Here is a 12,540-nt window from a genome sequence, read left to right as displayed (position 1 = left end):
CATTCCCATTTGTACTTTCATGGAACATGTGAGCTGCTAAGAAATACAATGCTTTGGTAGATACTGTGTAACCTAACCTACTGGTTTTCTATCAGACTAGTACTCATAGTTTCAATTCTGTTTCCTGAAGACACATATTTTGGGCCAGGTGTCTAAGATATTTTAACATTTCTTTAAGCCTTTCAAGAAGGATTAAAAGTTTTAAAGCAAGATGGTTTCCTAAGGACTTAGAACAAAAGTTACAAATTATTGATGCTTACTTTTTTGGTTCCTTTTTTCCTTGGTACTTCTTTACCTCATTACATTGTACTCTAGGGCTCCATTCAGGAATTAACTCAGGCTCTGAAATTTTTCTCACATCTTAAAATGGAATTATGTCTAGTCTTTACTATCCTTATTAGGAGAGCCACCTAATATGAAGTAACACCCAACAAAGGAGTTTATTAAAAAGTTAACCATGTAAATAACTCATGAATAGAAACTAGTATTATTAGCAGCCTTCTCCTGACCTTAAAAAAATAACTTTGCAGTCTTTAATTCTCTAGTAATCTTGTAAATACATGGCATAAAGTTATGAGATGAATTGTTAGAACACTAAAAATTTAACCACTTAAAAGTATGATGGGGAAATTTTCATTTTTTAAGTGTTCAAAACGAATTAATACATAAAACTTTTATACTAAGTATTTTATTGTATGTTGCCATCAGTGTATATAAAATAATTACCCTTGTGAAACAGAAGATTATGAATATTCAGAGAGGTAGACATTAAAGACTGACAAAAGTAGAAGTTTGTATAGTATGGCACGTTACAGAGAGGCTTTTGTACAGGCTTCAAATTTAGCTTTCCTTTGAATATTCACTGGTTTATGAAACGTGGTTTGGAAAACCTGAAATGGAAAAAGGGAAAAAAGGGAATTAGGGTAAAGTATCATAAGAACAATAGCTTTTTTTATGAGTACCAGTACATCTTACAGTACATCACTTTTAGGGTATTTATTTGAATGTCAACTTATAAAGTGCTTTCAATTAAACTGAGCCTGTTTTTTTTTTTTTTCCTTAAAAAAAAAAAAAAAAGACATCCCAGTTGGTTTTTTTTGGTGGGGTAGGGGGGAGCAGTGGATAGGAAATGAGAAACTGGATAGAACATGCCTGAATGAAAGGACCTAAAGAGTAACTTGCCAATACATTAAAAAAAGAAAAAAGAAAAAAAAAAAAAACCACACTCTGGGGATTCTAATTTTTAAAAAGGTTATGGGAGATATCTGAACACCTCTAGAAAATGAGCAACAACTGAAAAGAGCAAGATGCAATCACTTCTATATACCCACATAAATATATACACAAAGAAAAATATACACACAGATATTGACTATAGCAGGAGAAGGAAATGGCAACCCACTCCAGTATTCTTGCCTGGAGAATCCCAGGGACAGGAGCCTGGTGGGCTGCCGTCTATGAGGTCACACAGAGTCGGACATGACTGAAGCGACTTAGCAGCAACAGCAGTGTTTTAATAGCAAAGAACTGCAAACAGCCTAAATGCAACTCAATAGGACAATGAATAAATAAACTAAGGTTTATAAAAATGATGGAATACAACAATTAAAATGACTAAACAATCTATGGATTAACACAAATCTCAAAAATAATACACTAATAATTATTCCTTAAAAATAACAGCTGGGTTTTAGAACTATAAATAAATACATGGGCATAACAATGCCAGAGTAAGTTATTTATATGGAAAAGTAGAAAAAGTATCTTTTACTTCTTTATAAGCATTAACAAGGTTGGGAATTCCCTTGTGGTCCAATAGTTAGGACTCTGGTCTTTCACTACCAAGGGACCAGGTTCACTCCCTGGCTGGGAAACTTAAAATCCCATAAGCCGCACAGCTTAGAACTAACAAGGTAAACCATTTAATTCAGACAGTAGATAATTGGGTTTTTATACTGATTTAAAATTTTCTGTTACTTCATTACAAAAAGTTTTATAAGAAGCATAAACAGAATCAGTGGTGAAAATGTTTAACCTCAAGTTTTGCAAATTACAAAACCGAGATAGGCAGGAAATTGTAGCAAACAATCTGAGATCTGTTTGGCAGGGGCTCAGCCAAAAGTACTCTCAAGCTCCAGGTGGAACAGCAAAGTTTAATTTGGCAATATTTTCAAGGTTATTAAATTTTAAATGTCATTCCTTACTGAATAACTTTACTTCCAGAAGTTTATTTTAAAGAAATGCGTCGAGTATACTTATAGGTACCAAGATGTTCACCTCAGTGTAGCCTCAAATTTGGAAACCTCAATATCTGATGAAGTATAATTTAAGTTATGGTACAACCACAGAAAAATCTCATTTACAAAAACTATTAAATGAGAGCACCAAAGCCTAAGCACCAGACCACCAGGGAATTTACAGACTATTAAATGAAACAAGAAAATTCAACTTCAAAAAAACAAAACTGCATACTATAATCACTTTTCAATGATTTTTATTTTTTTTGTCTTTAAAGGAAACATCTGTTAACAGTGGTTATTTCTAGGTGTGCAAATCATGGTAACTTCTATTTTAATACTTTGGACTATTTGTTGCTAAAATATCTATGCTTTAAATTACACATATATTTTTAAAAGTTATCAGTGTGACGACTTAAATACAGATTTAAATATAGATGTTTTGCATCCATGCCACTCAGTGTGCCAAGAACCACCAACATCAGTATAATATCCCAGACCTATTGTTTTAGAATCTCTATTTTAACACAGTGATTTGTAGCTACATTCATGTTTGAGAAGAAATGCTTTTACGCCCAAATACTTTTCCTAGCCAAAAGTGCTTCAAATCATTATATTCATAAACCTGTGGGTTTTATTATACTGCCAGGATTAATAGCCATTATTTTACTTTGAAATCAGGATTCTTATTCCAACCAGAGCCAAGTTAATTAGGCACTGATCTGTATTCTGTGAAATGAAACTATGAACAGCCAGTTAAGAAGCCACACTTACCAGTATTTTAAATGAAAATAAACTTATGAAGAAAATACAAGAGGAACCATAACAATTTTGGAATTTCTCAAAATTGCCAGAAGCAAAAAAAACTTTTTAACTATTAAATATGAAGGTGCTTGAATGTTGAAAAGAATTACTTCCTTAAGCTCAAAGGTGTTTTTTTTTTCCCTCTGTGTTTGGAACTTTAACCAATTCAACCAATCATGGTATTTACTAGAGACATGTTTTTACTTATACAGACTTCCTGGACACTCCCAAGTCTGCTGCTGCTGCTAGGTCGCTTCAGTCGTGTCCAACTCTGTGCGACCCCATAGACAGCAGCCCACCAGGCTCCCCCGTCCCTGGGATTCTCCAGGCAAGAACACTGGAGTGGGTTGCCATTTCCTTCTCCAATGCATCAAAGTGAAAAGTGAAAGTGAAGTCGCTCAGTCGTGTCCGACTCTTCCTGACCCCAAGGACTGCAGCCTACTAAGCTCCTCCATCCATGGGATTCTCCAGGCAAGAGTACTGGAGTGGGGTGCCATTGCCTTCTCCGACTCCCAAGTCTACTAAATTTAATTAGGGAGGGCACAACTATGCAACATGGTATTTTAGGAACCAGCTTCCTGCACTGTGAGGAGTCAGAATATTTGCAGAGGTGTGTAACATATACAGAGTTGTCTTTATAACAAGTAAATGCTTTGACTAAAGTCCTATGACTTCATGAAGGCAGTACCGTTAGATTCCATTTTCAATTAACCACACATCATGTTGTCTGGCCACCTCTCTTGTGGATTAACATTATACATTTTTGCACACATTGGCATCTGTTCTGCAAGGTACAGGTTAACATATAGAAGTATGCTTTAAACCCACCCTAATTTTATGTTCTTAATCCTCTGAAAACCAACCCACTGTCTCCCACCATAAACTTATATACTTCATTTCCCTCTCATGTAATCTTTACCTAAAAAGAATAAAGTTAAAACCTTTTGTCTCCAACTCCAAATGCTTGCACTATGTCAGCTTATGCAGCTATCTCTTCTGTTGGCACTCACTACTTCAATTCTTTTCTATGCTATTCTAGTAGATCATAATCCAAATCCAATGACAATATTTTAAAAGTCACCACCATGAACACAGCAGATTTCTTTAAATGTCTTAATATTTTCTAGGTACAAAAAAATTAGTATTTGGGAACACCAAAGTACACCATTAGGCAATACTATAAAGGGTAACATGGCTTGTCACAATAGTGAAATTTTCTAGTAACCCCTATATCCTCTTATGGTTATTAAATTCTCTACTTAACCCTCTGATAAAATAGAAACAACTAGTCTTCATGATTACTAAATCAGCGAATTTCATCAATCTTCACAAAACAAAAAAGACTGGAAAATCCAAGTACAAAACAAAAGTATGCTAAGACCCTGCTCAACTTATAAAGTGCTACAAAGAAAGAAACCTGACTAGTTATCCCTACTAATTTTGTTGTTTTAATTTAAGGAAACTTACCTTGTCAAGATTCCTCTTACTACAAAAAGGAACAGACTTTCTGGGGCCTGAAGGGATTTGTACTTGAAGATACTCCAGTCAGCAGAGGGTCATGTTGAGCATTCTGCAGACAGAACTGTTTCAAATCTGCAGCTGCCTGGGAAACCTGTATATAACAAGCAGTGGGGGAAGGGGGTGGGAGGTGATGACAATGTTTTAATGGAAGTTTCTCAAATCTTTAATAAAAATATCTGCCAATAAACACTTAAAAAATATATACACTAATTGAAGATCAACAGTCGTACTATTGTTTGGTGGCTAAATTGTGTCTGACTAAATCATGTCTGACTTTTGCGACCCCATCAACTGTAGCCCACCAGGCTCCTCTGTCCATGTCCAGGCAAGAATAATGGACTGGGTTGCCATTTCCTTCTCCAAGGGACCTTCCCGACCCAGGGATCAAACCTGCATCTCCTGCTTGGCAAGTGGATTCTCTACCACTGAGCCACCAGGAAGCTCATCAACAGTCATATACTGTCAACATACACATATGTTTGATATACAGTCATATACAGTCAAAACACTCCATGTAAATAAAACAAGCACAAACAGTACAACTCCATTTTATCTGCAAAGCATAGCACATCTTGCTAGTTTACTAATAAACAGGATGTTCTAGTGTAACCATGAAGGTACTCAAAATTGTATTAAAAGCAGTACACAGGATATTATAGGATAAAGATAAAATGCTAGTAAACTGTCACTCTGTCTTGAAAGCAGTATACTGAGAAAATGCTGTAAGTGTCTTGGTATTGCATACTATCAGCTGTTCTATGTTACAAAATTGGACAATGACAGTTTCTGCTCAGTGACATGTGACTCAAAGGCTGATTATTAGCAAACTTCAGTTTAAGAACTTTATTGAGCAGCCTGCCTTTAAGAAACTATTTGCCTTAAATGTGACTTAATAAATTCATATATATACAAAGCCATTCAAACACGACTTACAGAACTTCTGGGGTTTCACAGTTAAAACAACTTTATACCAACTTCAACATCTACTATTTGTATATATTCTGTTAAGGAGTGGTGCAGGACACCAAAACAATAAACTGAATAGTTCAGATATATAACATGAATGACTAAAGGATGCCTCATTTATAGTATCCTAACTCTTGAATTATGGTTTAGGAAGATGGGGAAGGCAATCATTTATTGTATTCTGTTTTAACTATCCACAAGAAGGATAAGAACAGGTGTCCAATCTGGCTGGGTAATATTTAGCCTCTGAAAGGGAGCTAAGGGCATCACAAGTGCTCTCTATACAAAGAATTTCTGCAGATGACAGCTTCTGATAAACAGATCCATCACCATGAGATGAATCTAAACTCGTCTTGGAATCTACTTATATGTTTGGTTTATACACCAGCCCAGGATAAAGAGTTTCATGAATTTATTTAGCAACTGTGTAAGTAGTTTTGGGTTCCAAGTACTACAAGAAATGGGCACCCTGCTCCCCCTCAAGGGTGTAGCTACAGTGGGGGAAGGGTGGTATCATTTTTCACTATCTTAAAACATGGTTTCATTCATTCACATTAACCAGCAGTAAAGAATCTACTGCGCTTCCCCTGTGGCTCAGCGGTAAAGAACCCGCATGTCAATGCAGGAGATATATAAGAGATGTGGGTTTGATCCCTGAGTCTGGAAAGATTCCCTGGAGAAGGGCATGGCAACCCACTCAGTATTCTTGCTGGGAAAATCCCATGGACAGAGGAGGCTTGTGGGCTGTAGTCCATAGGGTCACAAAGGGTTGTGACTTTATGCTAAGGACATGACTGAGCATAAACATGATAAAGAATCTGTTAATTTTCTGCCAAAAATGTAGGCAGACTCCAACTTAAAAACTTCTCATCACCTCTATGTGCCAAATATAATTCTAGGCCCTGAGAATATGTTACAGAGCTAACAGTTCAGATGAAAAGAGACAAGATGATCTGCAGAAAAAAAAAAGAATAGTTTGTTAGATCAGGACCTGTGGCAAAGTGTTTTCAAGGAGGTGATATTTAAATTGAGATCTCAGTGACAAGAGATCCAGCCAAGGAACCAGCAGTGAGAAAATAACCAGCGAGAATTCCAATCAATGGGGAGAGTAGAGACAAAGGCTTAAAACTCAAACAAACTGCTAGCTCCTAAGGCACTATAATAATAACCATCAGAGAGGTTGAAACCCTATAATCCTGGCATAATTATCAGTGCCCTCTTTCACTCTCAAAAGTGCCCTGGGTTGGGAACAAAGTGTATGGTCACCAACCTGGGGAAGTTTGTCAAGCATTTGTCATAATTGCTATCAACTACTCAAACAAAGGCTTTTTAAAAATAAACTCGTGCTAATTCAAAAGTAAAATGTCACTACAAAAGCATCTATAAAAGTCATGGGTAAAACAGAAGCACAAAATGAAATCTAACTCACCACATTTTAAAACATGTCCAAAGAAAAGCTCATATAAATTCCTCCAAGGTGAGGTGCTTTCCTCCTTGCTACACACAGCCCTGGCATTTAGACTTGAGATTTCTATAACCAAACCCTGGTGATAGCTTTAATGATTCCAACCAAAACCTTTAGTACTGGAGGAAGGCACCTCGCTGGAGAGTTATTGCAGGGGCTAGGGTTTTTAAGATAAAGCCCTCAGAGTACACTCATTTTCTTTGGAGACTGGAACTAAATACCCCTACTTAACACTTCTGCTTTCAATAAGCCATTTTTTTCCTTTCCTGGGCCACTCCAACCTAAGATGAAGGCACACCTAAATAATAACAATGATTTAAGAGTTAAATCCAGGCAAGGCTAACCATTAATCACTGGGATGAGGTAAGAATCTGGAAATTAGAGAAATGGATTCAACACAGCAATGGAGTTTATAGCACTTTAAGGGCAGGAAGGGAGGGGAATCCCATCCCAAGACTGATGGGAATTTCCCTTCCCTCCAGCGATGACCACAACTGGGTAAACTAGGTTCCTGGCATTTCTACATAAGGAAATAGGTAAAGGGAGGGCGTCTTACAACACAAAACACTTCAGGGGGAAGTAAAAACTAGTGTGATGAGTAAAGAATCAAATCATCTTGGAAACTGGCTGTTTCTTTCAACAGAGCGCATGGTTTATATTCTTCCCTGTTTCTTTTCTAATTACAGTGTTTCACATGTAAACTGAGTGCACCAGAAAGAAGCCAATCCACGCAGGATTTAAAAAATCAAGAAACTTGAATAGCACTTAACGTCAGCTTGTCATATCAACACACACACACGACTTTTTCCCCAAAGTAAAAACCCCAGGACAAGGTCAATGCTACTAACCAGACGCCAAAATAAATAACACTGGTCCACCCTAATTACTTTTTCGGGTATGCAGACAAGGAGATATGCCCAAGGTCAGATCCCAGCCAAGTGCAAAACAGATATGAAATGCACGCTTTGTCCGAGGTTGCGCAGGGCACCAGTGGTAATCTTAGACACTGTAAACGTTTCCAAAACAGGCTTCTTTAACCTACAATTAAAGTTATGCAAGGATTCGTTTTCAAGTGTGTGTTCGGTGAATAAGTGGGGCTGGAAGTAAAACTCGACTACTAAAGGGAGTGGATTGGGGAAAGTTCTGACATGAAAAAATACTTCTGTTCTGAATCAAAAGGCGGATAAAACTCCGTCCGGTGACCAAGAAATGGGGGAAACGGTCGCAAGGGCCGGGAAGGGCGCGGGTGGAGGTGCAGCTCTTGGGAGCCCTGCCGCGGAGTCACTGCCGAGGGAGGGAGAGAGACAGGGACGAGGGCCGGAATGCGGAAAGCGGCCGCTCAACCCAGGGCCAGCCCTCCTTAAACCGTCTTGGGGCGTAAGGGTGCATTAACCGGCCCACCAAACCACAGCGCCGACCCGTGCCGCTACTGCTCTAAAGCTGGCCGAGATCGCGGCCGCGGAACCGGCGTCCTTCCCAGGGGCAAGTCGCGGCCGCCGCGTCAGCTCGCCTGCAGTATCCCACCCGCCACCTCCCCGCCTTCCCCTCCCCCTCGGCCACCCGCCCCCGCTCACCTTCACCCGATTGAGCCCGGCCTCCAGCCGGAGCTGTTGAACCACTTTTTTCATAGCCGCGACGCTGGATGAACCAGACATGGCTCACTCGAAAAGATGGCAGATCCGCGGGCCGTCGGCAGGTCTGCGGTGGGTCCGCTGGGCCAGTCGGCGGGGCTGGGGGTGAGGCTCGGAACTTTGTCTCTTAAGTTTCCGGTCCTTTACCCAGCGGCTCCACCCTCAACGCGCATGCGCGCTCTCCTTCGCCCGCCGTTTTGGCTCCACACCCGAAAGGGAGCGCGAGCCTCCGAGGGTGAGGGGAGAGTTGGGAGCTAGAAGGGGCGGAGCGGACGGTGGGCGCGGCAGCTACGGGACGCCGACTGGAACGGACGCCCCTCCTCTCCGTCCTTCCTCTCCCGAGAGCAGAGTTCGGAGAGGTAAGGAAAGAGATCGTAGTTATCCTGCGAGACCCGAAAGGGACTCCGAAGAGGATCGGTGAGGGAAGTCAGTTGTTGAGAGACTTTGTAACAGTCATGGTGGCGGGCCAACGAGGCGGTTCCAGTGTCCCTGGCGGAGTTGGCGGCAGAGATGGAGGAAAGGGAAGGGAGAGCCTTACTGAGGCGTAGGAGCTAGAAGTATGGGCTTGAGTCGCTGCCACCTTGTCCCCTTAGGGACGCGTCCCTAAATGACCCGTTTTTGTCCAACGGGCGGCCCTTCCGCAGATGGCTTCCCACCGACAGACCCCCGAGGCCGAAGGAGGGCGCGAGGTCTCTGTAACCGACGGAGAGGAGCCGGGCGGCGGGCAGCGAGGGCGCTGGTTCGCCAGAGAAAAGGGGATCTTCACAAGGTTTGGCTTCTGGCGCCTCTTACCTCTCATTTTTCTAGAAACGATTGTGAAGAAGCCAAGATGCTGACCAGAAATTATATTTATCTCCTCTTGTCCATTTCATTTGGTGGATAAACGTTTATTTTACTTTAAGAAATAAAAACTTTCTGTTGTGAGAAAGTTTGCTCTTTTATGTTTCAGTTGTAGCTTATTACCTGATGCTTGAAATGGACCTTCAGAGGAGCTTTCAGGAGAAATAGTAGGATGGAACTAAGCAAAGGAGGCTCAGCCACTGCATGTTTCACCCATGGGAACATATGCCACTCACTTAGGACAGATGTTTCTTGTTCTGCTGGTATAGTCCGTCAATGAATACACTAATATTTTCTAAACTCATAAGAACCATGAAACGTCAGTGCCAGAAGGGATTTCAGGGAGTATGTCGTCCAATCCTTTCTTCTTAGTTTTTATCTACTGCCTGTCTAATAAAGAACTTAATTCAGTATAGGAGAGAAGAGAAAAAAAAGTTCATTTTAAGTTCATTACCATCCGAAGTCATTACCCATAAATGCAGCTTGTGAGTCACCAGTCTCTCCTGAGCAAGCCATGTTCTTTGAATTTCCACAAGAATTTAAAGTAGTTCAAACACCTTATCAACCTTACAGACATAAAAGTTTATTTTTCAGATAGTTAAAGACAGGCTTGTAAAAACAGTTTGATAAACCAAGAGAATCCTCATAATAATGTATGACAAGAAAGCACAACCAAGAAATCTGTCAAACCCACAGTTCACTAGGTACTCTTTCCTACTGAGGCCCATTGTGACCTTGGGATCCTTTTTCAGTAATTCACTGTTGTGTACCCAAAACCTGTTGATGGGATTTAATATGTAAGATAAAGCAAATTTTCCATTCCTGGCGGGAGTGGGGAGGGATCATAAAGCAAAAGGAAGCAATAAATGAAAGATTAGTATTCTATTATCATTTGGTTATCCCTGTCTTTTTTTAGTTGGATTGACATTATTTTGTTAGGTAATTAATAATAGGTAAATAATTTGAAAACCCCAGAGACTATGTTAGGAGTTAACTATGTGAAATGTGATTTGGTTAAGATCAACTGCAAATTCTAAGCATACCTAAAGAAGCTAATGAAGCCTTTGATAGAAAACATTTACTCAAGTTACCTCAAGCAATGAAGAGATAATTGTAAAGATCAACATAGAGTAGTGGAGTAGTGGAGACAGTTATCCCATCAGATCAGATCAGATCAGATCAGTCGCTCAGTCGTGTCCGACTCTCTGCGAACCCATGAATCGCAGCACACCAGAAGTTCACCTATCCATCACCAACTCCCGGAGTTCACTGAGACTCACGTCCATCGAGTCAGTGATGCCATCCAGCCATCTCATCCTCTGTTGTCCCCTTCTCCTCCTGCCCCCAATCCCTCCCAGCATCAGGGTCTTTTCCGATGAGTCAACTCTTCACATGAGGTGGCCAAAGTACTGGAGTGTCAGCTTTAGCATCATTCCTTCCAAAGAAATCCCAGGGCTGATCTCATTCAGAATGGACTGGTTGGATCTCCTTGCAGTCCAAGGGACTCTGAAGAGTCTTCTCCAACACCAGGTTCAAAAGCATCAATTCTTCAGCACTCAGCCTTCTTCACAGTCCAACTCACATCCATACATGACCACTGGAAAAACCATAGCCTTGACTAGACGAACCTTTGTTGGCAAAGTAATGTCTCTGCTTTTGAATATGCTATCTAGGTCGGTCATAACTTTTCTTCCAAGGAGTAAGCGTCTTTTAATTTCATGGTTGCAGTCACCATCTGTAGTGATTTTGGAGCCCAGAAAAATAAAGTCTTGACACTGTTTCCACTGTTTCCCCATCTATTTCCCATGAAGTAATGGGACCGGATGCCATGATCTTCGTTTTCTGAATGTTGAGCTTTAAGCCAACTTTTTCACTCTCCACTTTCACTTTCATCAAGAGGCTTTTTAGTTCCTCTTCCCTTTCTGCCAGAAGGGTGGTGTCATCTGCATATCTGAGGTTACTGATATTTCTCTCGGTTATCTTGATTCCACCTTGTGTTTCTTCCAGTCCAGCGTTTCTCATTATGTACTCTGCATATAAGTTAAATAAACAGGGTGACAATATACAGCCTTGACATACTCCTTTTCCTATTTGGAACCAGTCTGTTGTTCCATGTCCAGTTCTAACTGTTGCTTCCTGACCTGCATACATATTTCTCAAGAGGCAGGTCAGGTGGTCTGGTATTCCCATCTCTTTCAGAATTGTCCACAGTTTATTGTGATCCGCACAGTCAAAGGCTTTGGCATAGTCAATAAAGCAGAAATAGATGCTTTTCTGGAACTCTCTTGCTTTTTCCATGATCCAGTGGATGTTGGCAATTTGATCTCTGGTTCCTCTGCCTTTTCTAAATCCAGCTTGAACATCAGAAAGTTCACGGTTCACATATTGCTGAAGCCGGGCTTGGAGAATTTTGAGCATTACTTTACTAGCGTGTGAGATGAGTGCAATTGTGCGGTAGTTTGAGCATTCTTTGGCATTGCCTTTCTTTGGGATTGGAATGAAAACTGACCTTTTCCAGTCCTGTGGCCACTGCTGAGTTTTCCAAATTTGCTGGCATATTGAGTGCAGCACTTTCACAGCATCATCTTTCAGGATTTGGAATAGCTCAACTGGAATTCCATCACCTCCACTAGCTTTGTTCGTAGTGATGCTTTCTAAGGCCCACTTGATGTCACATTCCAGGATGTCTGGCTCTAGGTCAGTGATCACACCATCGTGATTATCTGGATTGTGAAGATCTTTTTTGTACAGTTCTTCTGTGTATTCTTGCCATCTCTTCTTAATATCTTCTGCTTCTGTTAGGTCCATACCATTTCTGTCCTTTATCAAGCCCATCTTTGCATGAAATGTTCCTTTGGTATCTCTGATTTTCTTGAAGAGATCCCTAGTCTTTCCCATTCTGTTGTTTTCCTCTATTTCTTTGCATTGATCGCTGAAGAAGGCTTTCTTATCTCTTCTTGCTATTCTTTGGAACTCTGCATTCAGATGTTTATATCTTTTCTTTTTTCCTTTGCTTTTTGCTTCTCTTCTTTTCACAGCTATTTGTAAGGCCTCCCCAGACAGCCATTTTGCTTCA

The 12,540-nt window shown here is 40.5% G+C and overlaps 1 protein-coding gene and 1 long non-coding RNA gene across 2 annotated transcripts; one reads left to right on the top strand and one right to left on the bottom strand.

Annotated features, from left to right (window-relative positions):
* Positions 1 to 672: 672 nt before the first annotated feature.
* GNG5 (G protein subunit gamma 5) lies at positions 673 to 8,789 on the bottom strand. Its single transcript, XM_055585341.1, has 3 exons — positions 8,568 to 8,789; positions 4,509 to 4,653; positions 673 to 890 (listed from the first exon to the last, which is right to left on the bottom strand). Exons 1-2 carry the CDS (start codon positions 8,646 to 8,648, stop codon positions 4,528 to 4,530), a joined length of 207 nt encoding a protein of 68 aa, XP_055441316.1. The 5' UTR covers positions 8,649 to 8,789; the 3' UTR covers positions 673 to 890; positions 4,509 to 4,527.
* A 61-nt stretch (positions 8,790 to 8,850) lies between these two features.
* LOC129655216 (uncharacterized) lies at positions 8,851 to 9,552 on the top strand. Its single transcript, XR_008715829.1, has 2 exons — positions 8,851 to 8,983; positions 9,269 to 9,552. It is a non-coding gene; the product is annotated as an uncharacterized LOC129655216 (long non-coding RNA).
* Positions 9,553 to 12,540: the final 2,988 nt, after the last annotated feature.

Source organism: Bubalus kerabau, chromosome 6 (genome assembly GCF_029407905.1).
Source record: "Bubalus kerabau isolate K-KA32 ecotype Philippines breed swamp buffalo chromosome 6, PCC_UOA_SB_1v2, whole genome shotgun sequence".
Lineage (NCBI taxonomy): Eukaryota > Metazoa > Chordata > Mammalia > Artiodactyla > Bovidae > Bubalus > Bubalus kerabau.
The sequence above is the reverse complement of the archived record's forward strand: the minus strand, read 5'-3'. Positions and strand labels throughout refer to the sequence as shown.

Coding starts and splice junctions, on each gene's coding strand:
- GNG5 (XM_055585341.1), bottom strand. CDS start 8,648: ATGTCTGGTTCATCCAGCGTCGCGGCTATGAAAAAAGTGGTTCAACAG. Junction 4,654..8,567: donor CCGGGCTCAATCGGGTGAAG/GTGAGCGGGGGC, acceptor TGTTATATACAG/GTTTCCCAGGCAGCTGCAGA.